The 13,882-nt window shown below is 51.2% G+C and overlaps 2 protein-coding genes across 3 annotated transcripts in view; one reads left to right on the top strand and one right to left on the bottom strand.

Moving 5' to 3' along the window:
• LOC142575328 (uncharacterized) overlaps window positions 1-13,882 on the top strand; it is a 115,489-nt gene that overhangs the window by 13,513 nt on the left and 88,094 nt on the right. Inside the window, exon 1 of one of the 2 annotated variants that reach the window (XM_075684594.1) lies at window positions 11,559-11,631. The exons of the other annotated variant lie outside the window; for it this stretch is intronic. The gene's annotated coding sequence lies outside the window, so the exon portion shown is untranslated. Of the gene's footprint in view, window positions 1-11,558; window positions 11,632-13,882 lie in introns of those variants that run through there. 2 annotated transcript variants of the gene reach the window in all.
• On the bottom strand, window positions 467-12,376 carry LOC142573789 (glutamate receptor ionotropic, kainate glr-3-like). The gene is made up of 7 exons (XM_075683044.1): window positions 12,350-12,376; window positions 11,684-11,787; window positions 10,430-10,520; window positions 9,291-9,518; window positions 8,267-8,572; window positions 6,892-7,188; window positions 467-748 (listed from the first exon to the last, which is right to left on the bottom strand). Exons 1-7 carry the CDS (start codon window positions 12,374-12,376, stop codon window positions 467-469), a joined length of 1,335 nt encoding a protein of 444 aa, XP_075539159.1.

The raw sequence follows: 13,882 nt of genomic DNA, 5'->3' as shown, positions 1-13,882 counted from the left end.
AAAAAAAAAGAAACGCATGTGGTTTGCTATTTGCGTCCTTGCGGACTTAGGATAACAGCATTCATTAGCGGTGGCAGCCAATTCTAGATTCTTCGGGGCTACCAGGACCTTCTTGTCTTTAGCGTGCAAGGTGGCTGACACGGGCTAGTTATTGATCTATACTAAACATGAACAGCGCAAAAGCGAGACGAGGCGGAGCAAGCGCTGACTTCGCTCTGTTTAGCGCGTAGTCCTGGTCGTTCTGTAGGATAATATTGCTTGCGTGAGGCCGTTGCCGGCTTGACTAACTTTTGCTTGAGACACTACGCAGAGCTCGCTCGCTAAGAGGTTGGACGAATTGACGACTAAGTGGAACGGGAACGTGGCCCATAGGGAACGCGCCCTTTCTGAAGTTTGTGCCCTCCAGACATATGACAATTCAACGGGACGAAAACAAAAAAAAAAAGGGGGGGGGGTTGAGGCGGGCCTAGTTGATAAACGTGTCGTGTCCCATCTCGGTGCGAGTCTTCAAGCAGCAGCAGTAGTACAACACCAGCTCCACGAAGAATCCCAGCCATGCGCAGCCCTGGGACACGAGCATCATGTAGAAAATGGCCGCGAAGTCCTTGAAGTTTAGCGGCTGGTAGTCGTGCAAGTGGTCCGGATGAAAGCGTGTCCAGCACGGTCCAGGATCCGGAACCAGGTCCTCGTGCCAGTACAGGTTCAGGCCGGTGTCCATTATCCAGCGGACTCGGCGGAAGATTTCATCCTGCATGGCAGTAGAAGGCCGCTGTCAAATCTTTTTTGGCAAAAGCTGATGCGAGCGTCGGTCTTAAAGCTAGCTCTCGCTAGTAAGGCTATCCGAATAGTTCGCGATGAATAGGCTTAAAGAGGGACGCCATAATGTCACCCTTAAAGTGTCTCCCGGCTCGTGGCATTCAAGTGAACGAACCACGTAAGGAGGCAGTGACTAACCCTACAGGTAACACTTTAATTTGGCCTTACAACGTGTAATAACGGCTTCAAATAAGTTCCTTCTCTTTTTTTTTTTTTTCGTATGGGCCATTAGGAATCGAAATTCGCTACCGGACTGTGTTGTCAGAGCAGAAAAGCACATATTTTCCAGCTAAAAGTCCTATCATGTTTCCTGACGCTGCCTGTGTTCTCGCGTAGAGTTTGGCTTGATAGTTTCTCTTGTAATTTTTGTTTCCCCTTCAGTTCTTGAAGGATGTATTCCCATGCATGTATACTTAGCGCATTGATTGCTGTGCCAAGTTCAGTTACGCTTTGCCACCAGTGCACTTGTCTTGTGTAGGCAATCGACTCCTGTAACGTAGTGCTTTAGAGCATGCATATCATTTATGAATAAATGAAAGTTAACGGGAAGTAAACGGACCGGTACAAGCTTGAATATTTTTTTTTTCGATTCGACTGCGGTGAAGCATCTCTATTCTGTCAGCAGATGCTATATATATAGCATCTCTAGTCGAAAAACGGAAGTTGCGCACCCGCTGCATGGATGAAAGTGCTTATATATATAAGCACTTTCATCCATGCAGCGGGTGCGCAACTTCCGTTTTTTTTTGTTGTTGTTTCTGCAGCTGCTCTGTCAAAAGAAAGTAAAAAAAATTACCGACGATTACGTTACTTCCTAATGCGAAATTTGAGCGCAGCAAATAAGCTGTTTCACCTTTTCGATATATTGAGGCAAAGAAATCGAGCAACACATGTATGCGCTATCACAGAATTTTTTTATTTTTCACACGTATTCCTTTAACAAAGACTCCACTAGGTAAGCTTCTGCTTCGGCGGCACGCACCTCTGGATTCTGACGGCGACGGCGCTGGGCCTCTGCTCTGGCAGCTCGTTTAGCAGCAGCAGCAGCAGACGGAGGACTTCCATCGGTCGTCTCGCTCATGGCTCAGAAAGAACTGGCAGATAATTTCGCAGTGGCGAACGGCAGCGGCAATTTCGGCTCGGGCGGTGCACATATACAGATCCGCCGCCACCGATCTGGCTCTCTGATTGCCACCGCACAGGGCGAACGGCAGCGGCAATTTCGGCTCGGGCGGTGCACATATACAGATCCGCCGCCACCGATCTGGCTCTCTGATTGCCACCGCACAGGGGTTGCATTGGAGGAGGAGCGAAGAAAGGAATTAAGTTCGAGCCGGCGCTTTGACAACCGGAGACTCGCAGGAAGAGGGGGCAGGGGGGCGGCGTGTACACCCAGCGGCAAACGATGGGGGCAGAAGCGCGCGCAGCAAGCGGACAACACGATAAAGGGAGGAGGGAAGAGAGAGCAGCGACTGACTGATGCCGCTGACGCCGATAGTGAGTCAACACCAGCTGCGGAGTTGGTTTCAGGGACAACGCCGCCGATGCCGACACAAACAATATGATACCCTCGCTTCCGCAGCGCTAAGAACCAGGTCTAGCCGTGGGAAGGTGGTCACGTATTCGTCGACGTGCCGGGGCCTACGTGAAATAACCGGCGCGTCGGCAACTGAAGAGCACCCTATCCGCCACACAAGAACAGGGGGGGGGGGGACCCTTTCCTCCTCTTTCTGCATGGCGGCGACGGTGTTCTATGCAGTCACGTTATCTTGACTCTCTAGCGGCGTCAGCGGCATCCAGCGGTATCAGTCGGTCGCTGCTAGCGCTGGGGGGATGAAAGGGGGGCGGAGCTGGTTACGAGGCCTACGACAACGCCGACGACGACGCGAAACCCAGGAACGGACGCCAAAGAGCTGCGCTCTAAAAAGAGCGTTGAGCTCAATTAGTGAAAGACAGCCCGCAGTTTGTATATGCGCAGTTTTGAAGGCACAGTATGCGTAAAAGGAACAGTGTAGGAATGCACCCGCCTTTACATGTCCGAGCATCGTACGCGTATAAAGTCTCAATCGAGGCGGGCGGGAGCAGCCGTGCGCCGACGCTCTGTGTGAAGGCTGGCGTGCGCTGTCATATTTATGTACCGCCGCGCTCGAAACAGCTGCCGCTTGTCTTGCCGGGGTACTCGTGACGTGGAAATAGTGAAATTGAACCTCTGACAGATCTCGCGTGGCGGTGCAGTGCGGCACTTGCGCACGTGACATAGGTGCTCTGTGATATGTAGGCGCTCACTTGTGCCAGAGTATCTGTTCTCTTTTGTGTCCGTAACGCAGGAGACCTGACGCGATCAGAACGGTCATCCAGATGTAGAAGAGCAGCAGGAAAATCAACGCCGATCAGTGCGTGAACGGCGTCTCTTGTTGCGAGATGTTGCGAGACCTGGAAGCAACTGCCCACAGCGGCACGGTGTGCTTACACAAGTCCCATCTCGTTGTTGTCGAGTCTGCCCCACACGTTGCGACCCGGCTAAAGTTTGACAGCGGCGGAGGATTGAGCGAGAATGGAACGGCTCGTCATATTAGCTGCAGCTTCGTCGTGGGTCGCGTATATGAAAGCTTGCGGGCCATAGATTGGCACAAGTGGTGCCCAAAGCAGTGGGAGCCTGGGAGACCTATGTACTTTCAGCGCGTAAAACGTCCCTGGACACGATCCCGCGCGGTGTTGACACGATCCGGCGTACTGTGGAATGCCGATTTAGGCTTCCTTTGGACGGCGGGCCACATGCCCACCATGGTGTCTCAGTGGCTAAGGCGTTAATTCATAAGGCGTGTACGCGCGCACGTATACACCCACAAGCACACATACCGACACGCACACATGCGTACCTACACATTGTATACATATATATATATATATATATATATATATATATATATATAATCCTCCGCAAGCGAAATTCCTTCCCAACGTTCTCCCATAGCGGCGCCGGAGGATGGTTGACGAATACGTTAGGGGCCTCGCTTTTTCCCTCTCGCAGCTTTTTTTTCGTGAGTGGCGCACTTCCGCAGTGACCGTCTAGCGCGCGAGTTGTTGCGTTTCTCTTGTTTCGCACAGCGGAAGATTTTGCGCGCTAAGCATGAGAACATTAATGGTATAAGTCCGTGCCACAGTTACGAGCACCGAGGCAGACTCGAGAGGATGAAAGAGCGTGATCGCATCGCCGGAACACGGTAGAAAACGAGTTTTGTGCTCTGCGCGCAAGCGTGCGTACAAGCAGACAAGACGGGAGTACACCTCTCGCTACGGTACGGAACAAAACACCGATACCTTCGGTTTGAATGTTCTGTTACTTCTCTAAACGTTAATTGGTCTACGGAAGCAGCATATTGAACTAACAACTGATGTTGCCTCAAATAATTCTTAGTCACGTGTCACTGAGTGACGTCACAGCACGGCCATGTAGCGCACTTGGACGGATACGTCGACTGTCTGGCCGGAACTGCGGCGCCGGCAAGGAAAAGGGGCCGAACGGCGTTTGGTTTTAAATCTAAACTCTTTCGGCGGTGTATAGGGATATAATACTCAGCAGACAGGATCGGCAGCGCACATTGTATGCACTGCGCTTGTCAGCTTAAAATGGCCAGACCTGGTGAGTAGCCCTTTAAGGACGGGATCCAATCAAACCTGCGACCTTGTGTTCAGGCGCGTTACAACAAGCCCGTGTGGTTGATATTATTCCGAGCATGACCCTTCCACTTCGGCGCCTCTATGGGAACAAGTCTGTGTAGCATGTGAACCTAAAACGACGTAGATTGTTTCACATTAGGTAGATCGCCGCAAATTTGGAAGATCGTGTGAGCGCTTCAGTGAACACTAATTGTGGCGCGCTTTGTTGCGGCGACGAGCATCGGTCGTTAAGTTTGCTTGCGGCGTCAGGAGTCGCGCGCCATACTGCTAAGCATCTTGTCTTTTTTTCTGATTGCAGTGGCTTTTGGCGCCAGCTAATGCCATCTTCGCACGGATTTAACGATCCAGGTCTTTCCTTCTTTCTTTCTTCTCTTATTTTTTTTTTCTTCTGTGGCAGCGTTGCAACATCTGCCTCGTGAGAATCGCGTTGTGGATTGCCTGGCATATATTCCCAATGGTTGTTGCTGATTGCCGCCTCTGGGAATCGGGTTGTATGCGATGCGCATGCTGTGTTCCGAGGCAGACTCGCACGAGGCAGCGTGGACGCCCTTCTCCTGATAATGGCGCGAAAGCAGGAGAACACTGCAGGCCGTGTTCCGGAAGACAATGGAAATTGCGCCGGGAGGCTTTCGCCTCGCTTTCTCTCTCTCTCTGAGAGAGCGGGCCATACTTATGCAAAATATGACACGCATTGTATGCTGCGCCCGCGCGCTTTCGTAATTAGCGCCTCCCGCGGCGCTTTCCCAGCCGCGCGCGCGCCCCTAAGCTAGAATCTGGGTAGATTATGATTGTTGCCTATAAGCGCGAGTGTCTGCAGCCATGGCTGTTCCGCGCCAGCGCCATTTCTCTTCTTCGTGACGGACCCCCTGGCCCCTTTATCGCACTCTGTCCCGGTACATAGCCACCGTGCAGCTCTGTAGCTGGACGCGTCCTCGAGGTTTCCTTTCGCGTCGCTCTGGCGCACGGTCCGTCGAGATGGCAATCTCTCGTGCGATTCACGGCCGCGCACTCCCTCGTCTCAGTGAGGGGATCCAGAAATTTAGATTCCCCCCCCCCTTTTTTTTTTTGCACGCAGTACTACGGACAACAGGATATGAACGCAGATAAAGCATAGGGAAAGATAATGAAGTTAGATTAAAATAGCCAGATACGCTAGAGGGGAGTGACTGTCTACGAAAAGATAACTTCCCACCTGTGGCATTTAAGTCCTCTTTTCGTTAACTTGTTTCTTTTCCTTTCTATATTTCTGATTACTGTATTTCCGAATCCCGACCACGCGACCGAGTTAATTCTTATCGGCATAAGAATTTCCTTTATGCTTTTCTCTGCCTTCGTTGCCTATTAATTTGTATGCTATAGCGAGATCGAATCTGGATGAGTGGCATAGCTGCCATTGATTTCGTAGCAGAGCTATGTCATGGGTAGAGAAAAACTCTCGGAATTGTCTCCTGGAATTTTGGTGAACGGTCGTGTCTGGTGGTGATTGTGCTGCGTTTATTAAGCTTTGAGAACTTGAACTTCCAATCCTATCGCCTTGCCAAACTGTTTGTGCGCTGTTTAGGCGGTCTTGATGACCGCATGGCAGTTCTGCTGTACGGAACACGAAGCCGTGCGTTCCAATTCAGGTTGCGTCCGCTGCTGCGTTGCGATCAGTGCTGAATGCTGAAATAAGTGTGCTACGATTTCAGTGTGCTTTTAAGACCAAAAGTGTGCCTGCATGCGCTCTTAACATCGTTTCGGCATACCACTCTCCGGCTTTCGGTATAAGAATCAATTTAGTAGTTGTCATGTGTTGCCTACACTAATTGATACTTGCCAACTCCCGAATTTTTCCTGACGTGTACGAATTTGACTTCATTCTACTATTTTACAAATGTTTCGCAAAGTTTTACTAGAAATAGCTTCTGCTCGTGAAAAATGTTTAACGGTGTAGAACAGTGGAGGGATGCAGACAGCAAGATGTGATACGTACGCACAAAGAAACAAATTGTGACAATACCTGTGCTGCCCTTATGGCCGCGGATACAGGGCGGTATGTGCTGCCCGATCTCGAAGGTAATGTTCCGACCACGTTTATTCAGACGTGTTCCTGAGTGTGGCAAAATTAACATCAATATTTCTGTTCCGAACTTCCAGCTACATTAAGTGCGTATGCATCTCACGAATCGTACATGCTCCCAACAAACATTTAGAAAATGCTTGCTATACAACCCCGCCCCCTCCCTCTCTCCTGTCGTGGCCGCAGCACTTGTTACGAATTTTAGCGTTCACTAGTTGCCGGGTGTGCTAACGTCCCTTTGAACGCGTGACTTGCGAATCTCAAGGATGGCAGTCCCGATGCCCTCCCTTATGCGCACAATTAATTGGCGTGCTGTACCGTGCCCGCATATATACCTGCAGCTTCCGGTCCAAATCCTTCCGGACGTAGAAGACCATCTTGATCTGCAGTATCCGCCGCCGGCCCAGGTGAAAGAGCCCCTCGCCCTTGAGCTCGACGTCGTAGCAGTGCTGCGACACCCTCGCGAGCAGCGATATTCTCTCCATGAGGATGGCCGCCTCCTTCTTGAGCACCATGAGCAGGTACGGGGGCGTGAACAGCTCCTCTCCGCGCACCTCTTCCTCGGCTTGCTGGCCCTCGCTGAACTCCTTCATGGTGGCCAGCACCTTCTCGAACGCGTAGCCCTCCGCTTCCTGCGCGCCCGTTGCGTGAGCGCGTTAAGATTGTCGAGCGCACGTTGGCGGTTTCTTTGCGCTGCGTGTCACACTGTAAAGAAGTATGACTGCGAGAACATATGTGGCTCACTGTGCCCAGCTATTTGGCTGCACATTGCAAGCAACGCAAATATCCGGTCCATAAAGGCGATGCTGGTGATTGAGAAAGTGCTTGTGGTAACATGAATGCAATACGTGCAAGGAATGTGTGCAACGTCATGGCCGTATGTACACGGATGGCGCGCACTCATGAGCAAGGCAGTATACATACGAACCATATAGCTGTGGCGAAAAATAATTTCTTAGCAAATTGTGAGTGGCACTTTGAAAGTGACAAGTGCACTTAAGTTTTCTCATAGCGAAGTGTAAGATGAATTTGCATGGGCACGTAGTTTTTCGATGCTTCCTTGGTTAAGTTTTCGGATCCCGTGGTCCCCATATTTCCGTGCCGGGACGTACTTGCCACTTTCTGCACATACCAGGGGGAAATCTGACTTAACTTCTGCGCGTATCGCCACTGCAGTGCTTGATATCCAGAACTGGAATCGTTGGTTATAATTTTGCCCAAACTTGCCCTGAAGGCTAGACTTAAAAGTTGACAGGTATCTGTGTGGGAGGGGGGACAGGGATGACAATTATGAGGCTGATTTAGTGTGTAAATTCTATCATCGTACTCATTTTGTACCTTCAAACATGTCTCAAAGTTTAAAGCTTGAAAAGTAAGCACCTACGGAACTGCGCTATCTAGATTGTCATTTAGATAGTGACATGAAATGTCTAGTGTTGATATCCTGTACTGAAATTCCATGATGGAATGAGCATCGAGCGTAAGCTACCCAATTGTTCTAAAGACAGTGTGCATTAAGTGGGCAACATGTGAACCATAGAAGCAACAGAAGTCGCGCTATGCATTCTCAAGAGCACGCCAAATTGTACAAGTCATTGCTATGCCCCTCAGGCGGCTGTAGTGAATGCAGTGCCACATTTACCTCTATAGTGGTCTCGGTAAGAAACTATTAGGGTGCCAGCGACCGGCGGAAGCGCCGTTGTGTGTTACCTCGATGATCTTGAGAAATCCGGCGGCTTCGAAGACCATGGGCCGGACCTTTGGGCTGAGGGCCAGCTGCTCGATGGTGTCCAGGCGGTCGGTCTCCTCCTTCAGCATGAGCGCCGACTCCATGTAGCCGACGAAGGTGTTCATGAGGATGACTAGCATCAGGAACCAGCTGCCGAAGAGCAACCGCTGCGAGTGGCTCGCGAAGTTGAACGTCGAGCTCTCCAGGAACATGGAGGCCATGTACACCCAGAAGATGCGCGCCAGCCGCTGTCGCCGCTGGCGGACGGTCAGCCGCATGTCCGGAATCTGCGCGCGTCGTCCCGCGGAGTAAGTGTCGCATCGTACACTCCGCGTTTCGTTGTGTAGTGCGTGCTCTTTCAAGGTCGGGCTCTGTGCCCTGTAGTTATGGTAGGGGCCGTGTGTCGAGTAGGTAATGCAGGTAATTGTGCATTTGAAGCTGTTCTGCCCTTGTGGTGGTTCGTTCGACGGAGCAATATTCGGTGTTTCCGCGATTAGTTGCTTCAAGACAGAAGAGGAAACAAGCCTTTTAAAGGACCGCCCCGGACACTACGAGCGTTTGTAATCGTTCATATACCGTTACATGTACATCGCCTTTTTAACTTTCTTGGTATGAACTCTCTGGAGGCATGCATCTACAGGCCAACTAAATCTAATAAAGCATAAAATTCTCTTTCTCTGCTGAATCTGTGGATATTTTAGCGTTTTCAGAGCTTCAGTTTGAGCACTGTGCTTAGCGTCTACATCTTTGTATTATCAGGAAAGAGCTACAAAAATCCCGACCACATGACCCAGAAACATTTTCCCTCAAGTGCTGGGCCCTGCAGACTGGAAAGGGAATACATCTAACAAATCCATGCCCTCTGTTTCACCTGAGCGTGGTAAACCTGTCATCGGGCTGTCATCTGCTTGCGAAAATGAAGGTGTCCTTGCAAGGAGCGGTCTGTATCCACAGCCGCAGAAATTCGTCGCGCGACGGAGATTGCGGAGGCCGCGTCGTACGTACCAGTATCTCGGCCGCAGCGGCGACGCTGGCGGCCACCACAAGGAAACAGAGCAGCACCATCCACACCTGAAGGTCGAAGGCGCGGATGTATCCGTACACGTTCGACTTGTGCTCCTTCTCGACGCCGCTGAGTATGACCATGTCCTCGTCGGTGTAGGCCGGGGACGGGTTGGCCACGGTCGCCTCCTTCTCGGTCAGCACGAACGGTCCCAGTGCCAGGTCCGCCTCCTGCGCATCGGTGCTAATGCTGCTGACCGGGTTCGTCTCACTGTGGAGAAACTTCCCGCAAGGCAAACCGACCCGCCTCTTACAATGGTCCTGTGATCGTGGCTTTCTGCCGCAGGGAACGAAGTTGTGGGAGTTCGGCTCCCGGCTGTGTAATCAGATCTCTGATGGTGTCTGAATGCAAAAGCTCTCTGGAGTCGTACTACGCAAGTATTCTTTTCTTCGAGTGTATTCATGTCGGGTCACCCGTCGCAGCGATTGGACGTTACTGGCGATAACGAAGGTGGCCCAGTGATTGAGTGCGATTGAGTGCAATGAAAAGAACTGTTGTACTACGGTCCCTGTGTTTAAGTACTCGTTAGCGATACTCCGTATTCGCACGTTGAGGAGCACGTTGGGGTTTTCCGAACTCAGCAAGGCAGTAAATCTCCGTGCACGTGCCTAATCTTTGCGAATACTAATATTTGTGACACAGTATGTTGCAAATTATCAATATGCAAAGTCGCAAAGGTGTTATAGGCCATAAGGACCAAGCTTTAGACAAACCCAAGCATCATTCCCATGCCAGTCCTAGCCACCCTACCCTTACTAGCGAAACTGCCGTGCTTGCTCGTCTCTTAGAACTAACGCCAGAGCTTCTTCTTCTTCTTCTTCTTTTTTTTTTTTGGTACGAAACTACGCAGACTAGCATCTGTACGGGGTTGCAGTCCTGGAGATCGCTAAATTCCACCATATTGTCGAATTCGCCATCTTGCCAGCTCTGATTGGACTAGAAAGGGCTGCTGTGCGGCCCCTAATTGGCGCAAAATGCCGCCATTGTAGAATTTGACAGTATGGAAGAATTCGATGTCCGTAAAAGCATCCCTTATTGCGGAACGGGCGTGACGTGCTTGAATTAAGTTCGAGGCGCTTACTCCTCTCTGCAGCTGACCCATCATGCCCGTCCAGGAGCCGTCCGGTTTCAGCTCTCCCCATTCATTGTCCGGGGGCTGGACCAGCTGATACCTGCGCGCAAAGTCGAGATGGCTTGGTAGATGACACCTGCGTCATCAGCGTTTGATATGCCGACGACACGTCATTATCAAATGTTGTGTGCGCCCTGTGATGACAGATTTTCTTTCATCTCTGTCCCACTTAGTTCCCTGCTCTTTTATTTCTGTTGTCGAGGCTGAGTATTAGGATATATGTGTATAGAATGCGCTCATGTCACCGGATCTTACTGATATACATATAATTTCACTTTCGGTAAGCCAACAGCTTGGTCGGTGTGACCGCTGTCTGTTGTGTCGCGGTTATAGAAGCTGCGCTGCGAGACTGAACGGTGGCTGTAACACTAGGAGTTCGTTCCATTTGTATACTCGCACGTTAGCACACTTTTGATTGCTGCCTTATAGCAGAGTAATTCTTTGAAGTGAATGCGAACTTCATATCGCACAGAATTTAAACATTTCAAACTTAAAAGGCCGCCGCAAGAGGAACGAAATTCGGAAATATGATCCCGTAACACCGCATATGTAAGTACGCGATCGGGTGTTTTTTCTTTCTTTTTAAGTGGCATATTTGTAGTAAAGGTGAATTAAGGGCATCGTCCAGCCTGGGCTTCGTATAATCGGGTAAGATCAAAAAGGTACAAGGTCGTGGAATCTATTTCAACAACGCCGAAATACACTGATGGAACTTCGAATCAGTGCGTCGGTTTCTGTCTCAACAATAGGGCCGCTTTGTTCTCCGGTCACCGAAACGCTCCGTTACGGGACTGCAAGCGAGGAGCGAGCGAATCGCGCCGTGATCACTGTCGCGGCCGCTGTCTGTGGCCGGGACCGTCGTATGCAGCCTCGCGCTCGCGGGGAATGAACTCGGGAACGCGTGCGCTGCTCTCTGCGACGCCACGCGTTGCGGTCGCCGTCGTTGTACACAGCATAAGCTGTGCGCACACTGCGAATAACGGCACGCGCTGCGGGAGTCTCGTTGCGTCACGGCGAACGCTTACGCCGCTGCCGCCGCTGCTGCTGCTGCGTAGGGCGGGCGGGAATGCTGCACGCCGCATGCCTCTTTCCCTGCGCTAATGCGGTGTGTGTGTCGGGTTTGCGCTGGCTTCGCTACCTCCGCCATGCCGGTGAGTGTTTGTGCGTGTGTGTGAGAGCGCGCGGCGCGCACGTGCGGCTCACGTGATGCCCATGGACTCCATGATGTAGGCGATCATCGAGCCGGTGATGCCCTTGATCTGGGAGCCGCCTCCCGCTTCGTCGTCCATGAACACGTACGGGTACCACTGCGCAACATACAGGAATGGGGAGTGTTGCAAAATGTTTTTCGTCCGGTGTCGATGGCTTGAACTGTCAAGCTCTTGCGTTGTCAAATCAAGCATGAATGTTCGAAAACAATAGCCCCTCCCCCACTTTTTGCTACATATTTCTTCACCGCGGCGCCCCGTGTCGAATGAATAGCGGCAGTTTACGAGACATCATACCTGTTTTTTTTTCTCTCTCGAGGCGCTTTTATTCCTTGCCCGCATTCCGACGCCACGCCAACCATAGTATTCCCACTGCGTATATTGGCATATATTTCTACGTTTTCACCTTCCCATCTTTCGTTATTTCCTCTTCTCCTGCTTGTTATCCCTCTCGTCCCTCCCGGCACGCTGCTGTTCAGGTGCCCACCTCAAGGTTAGTCACGGTGCGGTCAGTGGTCTCTCCGTTCTTCCTATATACCCTTCTCTTCAAACTCCCCGCAATATATCTGTGTCGCTCCGTCTAGCTTGAACGGATGCTAAGCAACGGGCACACTGTCAGTTCAGCCCAAGTGCGTTGCTCGCAAAATCGCGCCGTACTCACGCCGACGTTGCTCAGCCTGAGCGTCATGTTCCTGTGCGAGGAAGACATTCTGCAGGCGTCGTGTTCCGGCGGTCGCTCGACAGTTAGTGACGCTGGCGAGCCCGGCCCTTCGCAACCGCTGGTGCCGATACACTGCTGAATACTGTACGCACAAAACGTCTCGTTCGAGATCAAGCCCCGGAGTTCTTGTTGCTGTTTCGCTCAGTCGACGCACTGTTTCGTGCTTCCACGAACTCCCGTGCATGGACCGAGCATGCGTGAGCGTTGCTGGTTGCCATAGCGTGTTCAGTGTAGGCGTTTCTAAAGTCTTCAGATTTGTCTTCCGTTTCTTTTGTTTCTTACTTTTTTTAAATCTCGCAGCGAGCAAGCACGGTTTCCTCTTTTTATTGCGTTCTGCTATTTGACTCTGGCTTCGATGTCGGCGGCCGCACGATCACATATGGGCGGTCGGCGAACACAACGTGGAGTATAAAGGATGTCGTTTGGAGCGAGCCTGCATGGCCCTCTTTGTGGCGGGCTGTGTGTTTTGTGTCTCCCATTCTTGTTATTAGGTGAGCCGGAGACGTATATACTTAGCATTCCGCGCTGCGTGTTCGACTTGGCCCGCTTCGCCTGTGATCGTGCTTGTATTCTTTTTTTTTCCTCCCTGTGCGCAACAGAACACTGAGCTCGTCGCTGCCGGCTGTATAGTATTTAGACCCCTCACAGGGGAGGCAGTCTTCGAAACTGCGGGAGTATTGCGTTTGCTCCGCGTCTCGCAACGACCGCCCGTCTTCGCAGGTCAAGCTACGCGTTCTAGTTCTCGCGATGATTGGTCTTTCCTCGCGGTACGGTCAGAGATCCGCGTGTGTCAGGAACGCACTGCAACGCGCGTGCGCAGACATCTTATGCGTGGTACTTCTTGCAGTCAAGCTGTAAGTTACTTGTCCCTCGTGGATTTCGAGCACATGTAGGGGGCCTGACCTCAGTGCTCAAATAATATAGTATAACTATTTCCATCAGCGCATACATATTGACAGAAGAGGCAGGAGTAAAACCGTGAAAACGCTTGGCGAAGATCCCGTCCCCTGTACCATGAGGCAGCGGCAGGGAGGGACGATGGCGACACATTGCACGCACAAAAAAAAAAAAAAGAGAATGGAACACGTAAACTTGACCAATAAAGTCTGCATTGCAGACCATTACTGTGGCGCCGCACCTATTCGCTGGCGGCGCCTTTCGCTGGCGGCGCCTTTCGCTGGCGGCACCTTTCGCTGGCGCGAAAACCTATTCGCGTGCTATAGTGCATTTTTTTAAGCGCACTAGTCGGTGACCGCTTATACTCCTGCTATGCGGCATCCTCCTATGTGCATGGCTTTTGCTCGTAATTATTTTGTGGGAATCTCGTAAGAGCACTTGTTTTGACCATTGAAAACTGTTTTAATTTAGAATTGTGACTGCGCATTGCATATCGAAAGTAATAACGGTAATATGAAATACGCCAGGACCAATTCGTACGCATAGCTGTGACAAGCGTGAACCACCAGCATTAGA

This window comes from Dermacentor variabilis, chromosome 3, assembly GCF_050947875.1.
Source record: "Dermacentor variabilis isolate Ectoservices chromosome 3, ASM5094787v1, whole genome shotgun sequence".
NCBI classification, from domain to species: Eukaryota; Metazoa; Arthropoda; class Arachnida; order Ixodida; family Ixodidae; genus Dermacentor; species Dermacentor variabilis.
Note: the sequence above shows the minus strand (reverse complement) of the source record. Positions and strands in the feature narration are given on the sequence as shown.